The 12,376-nt window shown below is 31.1% G+C and overlaps 1 protein-coding gene across 4 annotated transcripts in view; it reads left to right on the forward strand.

Moving 5' to 3' along the window:
• The window catches only part of BRINP3 (BMP/retinoic acid inducible neural specific 3), a 536,581-nt gene that overhangs the window by 436,173 nt on the left and 88,032 nt on the right, over nucleotides 1-12,376 (forward strand). For all 4 annotated transcript variants that reach the window (XM_072648361.1, XM_072648360.1, XM_072648359.1 and 1 more), the window contains exon 7: nucleotides 12,061-12,283. In XM_072648361.1, the coding sequence (XP_072504462.1) occupies nucleotides 12,061-12,283 (223 nt within the window). The remainder of the gene's footprint in view (nucleotides 1-12,060; nucleotides 12,284-12,376) is intronic.

The following is a 12,376-nucleotide window of genomic DNA, read 5'->3' on the forward strand; positions in this document are numbered from 1 at the left end:
TGTGTATAAAACACATACTTTAAGCTTTAAAGCATAAAATTACACTAAAAATTTTGGAACAATGTGTATGTATGTGTGTGTGTTTGTATGTGTGTGTGCACACATGCACTCATGTGTCTTCACTTTTTTCCTCAATGGTCCATTTTCATGCTTGTGCAAAATATACAAATGTATGCCACTTTTTAGAAACCAGGTTTTATACCAGAGTGTGATATTAGAGTTTTGAGCTACTTTCATTGAATCCTAGAATTGGAAGAGACCTGAGTTTTCATGAAGTACTCAATCACTAATTAATAAAACATTCTATTTTTGGACTGTTCTGACCATTACTAAGTGGCATAGTATAATATCTAAGCAAGAACAATATCCTATACATGATGAGGTTCTCCAGATGTTACTTATGCATAATTTTGTGCTGATTGTATTGAGACTCAGATGGACAATCTATTGAGTTAGTACACTAGTACATATGTTGAGGATGAGCACTATTAGCTGAGAGTAGTTTGAGCCTAGAATTGAATGAGGATGAAAGTGGGTTGAATTGTATCTGTTAAATGGTGTAGGGTTTTCAAAAGTCCCAAGGGTCTCTCTGACAAAACAAAACCAAAACTAAACAAAAAAATATCCTTTTGACACAAATGGTCTCCTGGTAGGATTATATGGTTGCAAATCTTGAGAAACCTCAAATCTCCATTAAAAAAGTTCAAATAACAAAGTTATAGGTGATGCGGAGTGACTCAAACTCATTTTGTATGTATATAGGCTGCATTCTCTTCTTAGCAATCATCGGCTTGCAAGAGAATTGCTGTAGGTGATAGATCATTCAGCTTAATTTCACAAAAGTAACTGGTCTTATCATATAATGAATAGCAGGAGTTATAGGTGGACAACCTGAATTTTGCACTGAGACTCATGAAATGTAAAAAAAAAATAATCAAGAATAATGAAGGCCTTCATAATATTGCATAAATCTTCTTTGGGAAACTCTAGGGGAAAACAAAGACAAACATTGCCAAGGATGAGAAAGTTCTGAAAGGTAATATTCTATGTGGATAGTAGAAATATCTACAGTTGACTGACCAAAGATTTTGTTGAAGTTTTGAGGCATTAAAAAATATTAAATGTCTCTAATTTTATCTCAAAAGGTTACAGAAACGTTAGAGCTTAGATAGATTTTATTTTAATTGAACTGGAAGAGATTTCTAATTTCTTCAAAGAATGATTATATAGGAAGAAATTACTTATTTGATGATATTGCTTAAATATTTGAATGAACTCTCCTGTTTCTTCCATATCCATTACATAAGAAAAGTGATTCAATTTCTATGCAAAACAATTCTTATAATGAACTTTAATCAACATATTCCTTTGAAAATTTCCAATTAAATCCAAATTCTAGCTAGATTTTAATCATTGGAAAATGTTCTTCGAGGGTAAAGAAACAAAACTAACAATGACTTTTGAAAGAAATTTAGGAATCTCAAAATTAAATTTTGAAAATATCTTTAGGAATTCCCATTATAATTATTGCTTTCTCAATTATTTTGTAAGGCTCATAATTACTTACTAGTCTTATTATGGCTGACAAAAATATAATCAATTTCAAAAAGTGATTTCTCCAACCCTTCACTGCTTCCATGACCAATATCCATTTTTTCATCCCTGTGGAGGTGTTTCTGTTTTAATAAAATGAACAGGTGCAATATTTGGTGTTCCTTCAGAAAGCCAGGAGCTAAGTCAATTCATTTCATAGTCCAGAAATTAAGATGAAGCCAATCAGAACACTGAACTATAATTGCCTCATTTTAAATCTTAAGTGTATTATGTGCCTCCTGCTAGTGTCACACCTGGCAAATCTACTTATCAAAATTATTAGAGGGAGAGTTTGCTGAGGTATTTTTAATATTATCCAGACATGGTAATAAAGAAAGGAAACTGGCAGGCATGATCTAATTCAGGTGATGCCTACTCAGTTCAGTTTATACTGTTGTTCCTGCAAAAAAATAAATAAATTTCACCCTCAGAATATTTTAAATCATTCTGAGTCTTGGAATCTATACAATTTAAAGATACCAATGTGTTTTTTGCTCTCTCCTTTTCTTTACGTCCAGATAATATTTTTTCTTTTTTTTTTCATCTCACTGACCATATTAAGTCATCTTCCCCTAATTGGTGAAGTATTCTGTCTAATCATTTATAAACCATTTATGCGACTGAAGAGCAGGGAATTAGCTAACAAATATCCTGTTCTACCACTTATTTTATGGATCAAAAATCCTAGGGGCATTGAGTCAGTCAAAGAGCACCTTAAGGGGCAGAAAATAAATTCATTTACCAGCCTGTGTTCCATGTTTATTTCTTAGGTATATTGAGTTGACATTCTTCCTCCATGCCTCATACCTGTTGCTAATAAAATTAATTGGAAAGTATTACAAGCTCATTTATGGAAGGAAATGTGTAAACACAAATTATTGAAATGATTGACTAATACAAAAGCTAGATCATTCAAAAACATTATGCTGGACAAGTATATATTAAATAAAAAACTAAAGATAAAATTTGAAAAAGTGAAATCAATTTATAAATAATGGGAAAAGGTGATTATATGATTATATCAATAGATGTAGAAAAAGCCTTCGATTAAGTATAATGCTCGTTTATATTAAAAACATTTTACAATATAGGTATAAATAGATTTCTCTTTAAATTGATAAAAAGTATTTATCTACAACCATCAGCAAGCATTATTTATAACTACATATTAATTTTGAATTAAAAAATAATAGCAAAGTTCATTTGGAAGAACAAAAATGTCAAGAATATCAAAGAAACTAATGAAAAACTATAAAGGAGGGAGTTTTAGAAGTATCAGACATTAAATTATAAGGCAACAATTATTAAAACTATCCAGTACTTGCTAAGAAATAAAAAGATAGATCAGTGGAACAGTGGAGACATACAATTTATAGTAGTGCATAAATATAATAACCTTGTATTTGACAAATGTTAAGGGAAGATTTTGGAATAACAATTACCTACTTTGTAAATATTATTGGAAAAAGTGGAAAGCAGTATGGCAGAAATTGGAAATAAACTAATATATCATACCATTTACAAAGATAAAGTAAAAATGGATACATGACCTAGATATAGATACATTACAAGGAAATCTGAAGAATCATGGAGAGTTAAACAATTTATAAGCAAGGGATGGAGAGGAGAGTGAGGTATAAAATGAGCAATTTTGATTACATTAAATTAAAAAGGTTTTGTACAAATAAAACAAATGTACCACAGATCAGAAGGAAAGCAGAAAACTGGGAAAATAATTTTTATAGACAAATTCTTGATAAAGGTCTTGTGTCTCAAATATACAAAGAGCTTTGCCAAATCTATAAGAATATGAGTCTTCGCCGAGCTGATAATTGGTCAAAGAACAGGAATAGGCAGGTTATCAGAGAAAAAAATCGAAACAAGTCATAAAAATGCTCTAAATTATTATTGGTTAGTGAAATATAAATTCACACAACCCTACACCTAGCCAATTAGCTTAAATGATTCAAAGGGAAAGTGACAAACTTTGGAGGGGATGTGGAAAAATTGGGACACCAATTCACTGTTGCTGGAGTTATGAACTAATCTAACCATTTTGGAAAGCAATCTGGAATTGTGTCCAATGAGTTATTAGACTGCTATACATTTTGACCCCAATGCTACTATTCAGTTTATTTCCAAAGATGATTAGGGAAAAAAAGAACTGATATGTTCTAAAATGTGGTTGCAAAGAAATTGCAGGGGTGTTCATTAACTGGGAATTGGCTGAAAAAGTTGTAATGTATGATCATGATGGAATTATACTGTGCTATAAGAAATAATGGGTTTGATCTTAGAAAAACATGGATAAACTTGTATGAAATAATAAAGAGTGAAATGAAAGAGAACACTGTATACAGTAATATCAATATCAGAGTTCTCTTATCAAGTATTCATTGTCAAAAAGAACAAGTTTGAGCAAATAAATCATGTTGACTATTATAAATACTCAAATTAAACATGAAGAATATATGAAGGAAGGCACTCTCAGCATCCAGAGAAAGCACTGGTAAAAAGATGCATGGAATGATTTTACATACACACATATGTATATATGCATGTGTGTGTATATATATATATATACATACATACACACACATATATATATATACATATATATACACACACAGACACATATCTACACATATTTGTATCTAATGGTAGCCATCTTAAAATAGGGAGAAGGGAAAAAAGGAGAAAAAGAAATTTACATGATAACTTTATTATATATTTAAAAGGAATAACAAGTTGTACCTTATAAATCTGCAGTTTCAAGTGCAATTGTCTTTTTATTGTACTATTATGAAAATGCTTGTTTTATTCCATAAATTAAAAAAAATAAACCATTACAATTGAAATAGAAAAAAAGAAAAAGTTATCACCAATGTTGAAGATGTCTCTATAAATACATTAATAACACAATTTTCTTCATATGAAAATTTTTTGCAGAGAAAAATTCAATAAAAATTTATATAATTTCAATGCTACCTATAAAAACTCTCATAGAAAACAATACTTTGAGAATTTGTATGGCTTAAAACCTAAGGCTGTCAAGAATGTTCTATTTGTTTTCTTTCTCTGTTTTGTCTGCTTTATTTTAAAAATCTATTTATTAAAGTTTTATTGATGGCATTTGTTTTTTATATCACAGGTTTTTCCTGATATATCCTCCAGAATCCTACACTGTGAGTTACCCCTTGTAACCTGAAGAAAAACACTTAAGCAAACTTAAATGAAACATTGTCCCTATAAAACTGACCCTATAAAACTCAATATTCTGCCATATCTACCACTTCTCCAAGGGGGAAAAATTTGGTGCTTTTCCTCATTTCTTTTCCAGATTAAACGTTATAATAGCATAGTTTTTGACTTCATGATGGTATGGTTTTCATTTACATGATTGTTTCAGTTCTGTAAATTGCTTTCCTCCTTGTGTTAGTCAGTCAACAAACATTAATTAGGAGATTTCCATTTATCAAACATTGTGTTAAGTGTTAGGTATACAAAGAAAAACAAATAACAGTCTCTGCTCTCAAAGGAGTATATATTCTAAGGGTTAGGTCACTATATCAATTTATATAAGTATTTTGACATTTTTCATAATTTTTGTTATGTAATTTTAGTGGCATAGTAGTATTCCACTTATTCACTCACTCTCCCAAAAGATATTTCCATTTTTTGCTACTGAGTTTCTTTTTCAATAACATTTAAGTCTCCTTCCTAAAATGAACTGAAAGATCCATAAGTGTTATTTAAACTGGCATGAGACTCTTATGTAGAAAAATAAATATTCAAGTCATACCATTATGCTCATTACATAGAAGAATAAAATCTGGACTCAAGTATATTTTCACGACCATTTTTGCCATGCTTTTCAAAGTATTTGTAAGATGAGTTTCACATGGAGTAAATAACCCAGAAGAAATTATGCAATTCTCCGGTCTTCTTCTTATTCAACAACTGCAAGCAAAATTGGTTATAATCCCTTGTTTTCTCCATTGCACATACTGAACATGAACACCTGATAAGAAAACTCTGATATATTGGCAATATACAAAGAATTATTTCTAAAGCTTTCTGCATGTGTTAGACTTACTATTTTTTATTTAGCAACACATAAACAACATTTCAAATTAAGAGCTATTGTTTCCATAGGTTCCAATAAAAAGAAATATTTATTGAAACTGAAGGGAGAATGTTGAGAATGGATGAATTAAGTCATGTATCATGAACATCTGAAAAATCATTGGAACATAAAAATAAATATATTTTCATTTTTCTACTTTGTTTTATTCCAAACATTTGAAGCATGGCATGCTATTTTAAACCATATATCTTTTGTAAATCACCTTAGTAATGTGTGAACAACAGTGAAGAAACCTTTTATTGAATGCGTATTTGGTAAGTGGAAATATGGGTCTTATTGAAGATCAATCACTCAGATAACAATTTTAGTAGCTTTGCAATTTGTGATTTCAATTTAATATAGCCAGTGGTGTTCGACCTACTATCACTTTTATTGCTGAGATTACACTGGAAAATATTGTTGTGAGGAGGAAAGGTGATATTGCCATGGTTTTATTATTAGAAGACTTTTTTTTAGACAATATCTCAGCACTAGAAAATGGAATTAAGTTTGTGAAACCTGTGATGTCAGTTCTGCTGGTTCTTAAATTGTCACTTGCAGACTCCAGCATGTTGATTTCAGGAATTTGTCACCCTAAATGTTATGATTTTTCTGTTCCATTATTAGGTTGTTGTTTTTTCTGTGAGGTTAGACAATTTAAACTCATCACTGCAAATTCTTAACCTGCTTCCCTAAACAAACATATATTTTATATTGGAAATTGGAGGACATTTTAAACTTAAATCTTCTCATTGCTTTTGCTTCCTTGAGTCTAAAGTTCTTTGGTATGACCATTTCATATATTTACTAAATAAACCTCACAAAATGAAATATTATATTTAACTAAGTTTTCAAATGCTAAACTGTTTATGCAAAGTTAAGTCATTTTACCTTGGATAATGAAGTTTTAAAAGGAACAATATCACCTGTTTTTGTAGTCACTGAACATAGTTGTGACTTATCATTTCCTTACATCTATCTATTGGCTTCTTAAATTAATTTTCTTTGATATTTCTTTATACACTTAGTGCTCATTTGTTCTCTCACCCAGGCATCACTGTTGCACCATTTATTTAGTGTCCAGAATGGGACATTCAGTATTAAATTGTGTAAGGGAACATAACTTTTTAAATTATGAGGTAGAGAGTTCCATGGTGTCTCTATGTACTGAGATATAATGTTATTTAAATACCTTCCACCTCTATGGAGTTGATTGTTAGTGTAGATATTTAAAAATTATTTTTCTATATGCAGGAGAAGCATCTGCCCTTCTCTTTGACCCAAATTCTTTTCAGTGTGGTCTAGAGTTTAAATTCATGTTTATTATTTCATAAATTGGCTCATTATTCCTCCCTTCCAGAATTCTGGGAAAATCTCCAAATATAGTTCACATCTCACTTCCCATTAAGATTCTTAGCTCCTCAATTTCAAAAGATCTGAAAGGAAACAAAACTCACATTGTAATTTAGAGCATATTTACTGTAGGACATTGAAAGATAATAAAACAGTATTGAACCTCCCAAGTGTCTAGGAATGACTGGCTTACTCCCACATTAATGAAGTCTGAACTCACAAATCTCTTCACACCTTTACTTTTGCCAAGGGAACTGCTATACCCAGGAGTATCACAAATGGCTGAGGAGATTTCAAAGTATCTGGCCCACATATCATCAGCTCTAGTTGGACAAGGCTCAAATTTGTTTTTGTTTGCTGTTATTTTTTCTGTTTTGTTTGAGTGAGTGATTCCCTGGTCCTAGCAATTAGTTTCAGTAGGCAGGGAAAGAAATGTCTCACCAGCATTCACTTCAGTTTCCAAGTCCTAATACCTCTCAAATGAATTTTCTTTTCCAGGTGGTAATGATTCCAACCTTTCCAAGTGTTGATGCCAGTTCTTACCTAAAGATGTCCATGTAAATAGTAGGAGGAAGGCATAGGACTGGGTGAGAAACCTGCAGCCTTGAGGCCACATGTAGCCTTCTAGGTCCTAGGGTGCAGCCCTTTGACAGTCTGTTTTACAGAACAAATCCTTTCAGTAAGGAGTTGTTTGGATTCAGGCAAAGAGCTGTGCTTGAGGACCACATTGTGACTAAAGGGCCACATTGTGACTATGAGGCCACAGGTTCTTCACCCCTGCCATAGGATGTCTCTTTGTCAGCAACCCTACCTCTACCCATCAGGCTGTATTATTTCTTCTCTCTAGTCCAACTGGCTGGTATACTGCTTGGGTATGCATCTCTCATGTGTGATCCCCGAAATTAGACTCAGTAGAAACCAGAAACTTGCAAAGGATGCCATTCTACATAAGCAACCAATAAAATAGGATAAAATGTACAGAAACTTCGAGATGTGTATCTGTGTTAGAGTTCTTTGATCAAAAGCTAGAAACATTATGGATCATAGCTAGAGAACTAGAAGGGAAGTTAAGATCTGTCAAGTACACACTGCTCATTATATAGGTGAAGAACTGAGCTCTGTAAAGGTTAATTAACTTTGTTCAAGTCATATAGATAGTAACTACCAGAAGGATTCTACTTAAGGCTCTGTGATTGCAAATTCAGTCATCTTTCACTGAAGAGTGACACTGCCTCCAAATAAGGACTAACTACAATGAAACTGACTTGGTCTCATTATGTATTGCATGTTTAGCCATCAGATGTTACAAATATATATATATATATATATATATATATATATATGTACATATATAATTTGTTAGTAATTACATATTACATATGTGTATATATACACATAAAATAATGCTATATTATCATAACACCTTCCTCCCAGGTAGGTGGGTTGTTGTGAAGAAAAAAAAAGAGATATTTCTAAAGTGTTTTGAAGCCTTAAAGCATTATACAGATGCAAGCTATTATTATTACATGCATATTAATGAATGCTTTAGAATGTAAGTTGATGAAAAATGCTATCTACCTCCCTGGGGGGGAAAAACTGATGGAATCTGAGTTCAAATCAAAGTGTGTTTTTTGACATTAAAAAAAATTTACTGTTTCTTCCACAATATGACTAATATGGAAATATGATTGCACATTTATCACCTATAGCAAATTGCTTACTGTCTCAGGGAGGAGAGAGAGAAGAAGAGAATTTGGAATTTAAAATGTCAAAAAAACAAGTGATAAAATTGTTTTTACTTGCAATTGGGAAAAATTAAAATATATTTTAAAAAAATATAAGTTATTTGAGGGCAAGAATAATTTTTGCCTTTCTTTATATCTAGCACTTTAGCATAGTACTTAGCACCTACTAGGTAGTTAATAAATGTGTCTTGATTTATATGATATTTAATGGTTGGCTCTAATTAGTTAAAACCAAACTTAAATAGAAAGACAATAATAAAAACGGTGATGTTTTCAGGGGTATGAGTAAAAGTAACAAAATCATGAAGATGAAATCTCATTAAAATTTCTTTAAAATTTTATCTATTACTAATGTTTTGGAGGTGAAGTATAGATAATATTTTTCCCTTAAAAATGTGATAAGTAATATAGGTGTAACTACTTGAAGATGAGGAAATAACAATAACTTCTGATTTTCAATTCCACTTGGATGGCATTCTTGACATAGTGACTTTTGATAATTTAGCTGAATTTTGGCAGCCCCAGGAGAGCACCAACTGCTTCAAAGTCTCCCTAATGTTCTAAATTCAGCAGTCCTTGGCTTCTTCCCTTGCTTACTGCTATTACAGAGAGCAGCAGGCTATCATGAGATCAGTCAATTACCTAACCAACTGAAGATGGCCAAAGGATATGAAAAGACTTTTCTGAAGAAGAATTGCAAGCTTTTAATAACCACATAAAAGACTACTCCAAAGAACTAATATTAAAAATGCTAATAAAATGTTTCACCTCACACCCAACAAATTTGCAAAGATGGCAAGAGATGGAAATTTTCAGTGTTGGAAAATCTGCCACAAAATAGTCACACTAATTCGGTTTTGTGGAGAGATGAATTTGACCTACTAAAATGTAAAAAAATGTATATACTTATAGTAGAAAAGTGACTCATTCATAACTTTTGAACCTAGAGTTACCAGTATCAGGCACAAGCAGATTACTTGTGTTTTTTTAAATACCAATATATGTATATCAGAACTTTTTGTGTGGCAAAAACTCAATCAAGGAATAAAAGAATAGGCTATGATACATAAATCTATGGAATAACATTGCTGCATAAATAGTAATAATTACAAGCAATTCAGAGAATCATGGCAATTCATGTATAAACTAATGCAAATTGACATAAGCAGAAACAAAGAAACATATATACAATAATAATGACAATATAATGAACAGTACAGAATGTTTGGTAGTTCTAATTACCAATGGGAGTTCCACAAAAGAGATGAGGAAATGTATTTTTGGGGGTGAGTGGGCAGAGAAGAGAAATCTAGAGTATATTACCTGTCAGATGCAGACATTCGTGTTGGTGGGTTTTACTTAATTGTTTTTCAGAAACTTACTAGATGTTAGTGCTTCATGGGGCAGTTGAGAATATATCTCTAAATTACTATGACATAAAAAGGAAAGGCATAAAACTATGTGCACTTTTTAAAAAATGTGTGAAAATGCTTTGAATGCTGTGAAGTATTAGGTAAACGTAAGGCACAATGATTACTGATGTCAAGTTACTGTTTTCATCCTGGTTAAGCTGCCCGGTGGTGAAATGATTGCTAATCAATTGTTTAAAAATAACTGGTTCATTAAATGAAAGACTTTGATGGGTAGAAGAGATTTTTCTTTTTTATACTTTAATCCATTTATTTCATAGATGAAGAAACAGAGTCGTAGAGATTAGGTGATATTTTCAAAATCAGAAACACAATTTATTGGCAGACAAGTGACTTAAGCTCTGATTTTTTGATTATTTAAATGTTTTGTCCATCACACCCCATATTTACTAAATTTAGCTGTTAAAATACCTCTTTTCAAACTTGACTTTGTAAATAAAGTGTGTTTCCAAAGTTGCTACCTACCTGACTGATGATATGATAGCTATATTGTGTTAAAAGATCTGTTGAGTCTTTCTAATAATTTATGTTATTTTGAAATATTTTAAAAACAATTCTGAATGTACGTGCTATTAAGGCACAATTTTATTCTCTTAAAATAGAGGGAATGTTTGTTAAGAACATTTAGATCCATGCTTAATTGTAACTTTCTGGAGTGAGAGGGAATAAGGGGGGAAAAACAGATTTAAAATTGAACAGTAAAAAACTAAAAACTTATAAGGAAGCAAAGATGGATAACTCTCAACACAATATGGACTTTTTATTACAAAGGCTTTCTTGAAATGGACATCTATTGTTTCATTTTGATTTTTCTTTTACATTCTGCTCTACACAGAACATGTTTTTTTTTTCATTTTTATTTTGTATTTAAGTTTATGATATTCTTTTTCTTTTCTTACTGTATATTTAAGTTTTGGAAAAATAAAATTTAAAGAAAAGAACATTTAGGAATACCATAGTCATTTATTTCTGTTGAAAATACCATACAACAATATACATTAAATCTTAGAAAGAAATCTCAAGCATTTTATAAACTTGTCATAGTTTGTTTATTTTTTTAAATTGTAGCATCCCTTTGTATTCCTACAAATTGTTTAATATATAGTCTGCCATTTGCCCAGTGGCAATTTGATGATAATTTTTGACAAAAATTAGAATATGAAAAGTCTTCCTAAAATTTGTTTTTCAGTATATCACTATATAAATCATTTCTACATTAAATTACTTTATATCTTGGAACTTTTGGATGTGATTGCTTGAAAAGAATAATCAGATTTCTTATTGGATAAACCTTTCTCTTTTTATTCAAAAAATGTTAAAGATAAAATATTGTTGAAATGACTATATTTCCTGCGCTAATTTGAAAAAAAAGATTCCAAAGGAATTTTCTGACTATGAAAGCATTTTAAAAGGATTATTAATGTCACTATGGGATATGGAAGACAGATGAATGGTCTCTGCATGTAAAAGAGCATTTATTTAAATACATGTATATCATGAAAACAGGGGACTAAACATGAAGCCATACGAAATTCCTTTTGGCACAAGTGTTTTTCATTTGCTATTTGACATCTCCTCTGTTGTAACAGATTCATGCTGAGGTATACATATATACATACATGTATATTACATATACATGTATGTATAAAACTCTGGGGTTACATTTGGTGTTACTATGTTTACTTTCCTATTATTCTAGGTAATCCATATTCAACAGTGAAATCAAATGGTATTTTCTATTCACATCTATGAAGATTGTTTACTAGAAAATGATTTCATCATTAAAGTGTTTATTTTTTAACCATTTTTCTAGATGAATTCAAATTCTTTATGAAAAGGCTTCCCATGAATTATTTCCTCAACACATCCACCATAATGCATTTGTGGACAATGGATTCTAATTTTCAGCGTCGTTATGAACAACTGGAGACCAGCATGAAACAACTTTTCCTAAAGGCACAGAAAATTGTCCACAAGCTTTTTAGCCTTAGTAAGAGGTGTCATAAACAGCCGCTCATCAGCCTGCCAAGACAAAGGTAAGAAATGTTTTGACAATCTGGGAAACTGGGAGCATTGTTTTGACATTTAAATCTACTTCGTATTTCAGGTATGGTAATTAGCTTCGTGCA

The sequence above is a fragment of the Notamacropus eugenii genome, chromosome 2 (genome assembly GCF_028372415.1).
Source record: "Notamacropus eugenii isolate mMacEug1 chromosome 2, mMacEug1.pri_v2, whole genome shotgun sequence".
Lineage (NCBI taxonomy): Eukaryota > Metazoa > Chordata > Mammalia > Diprotodontia > Macropodidae > Notamacropus > Notamacropus eugenii.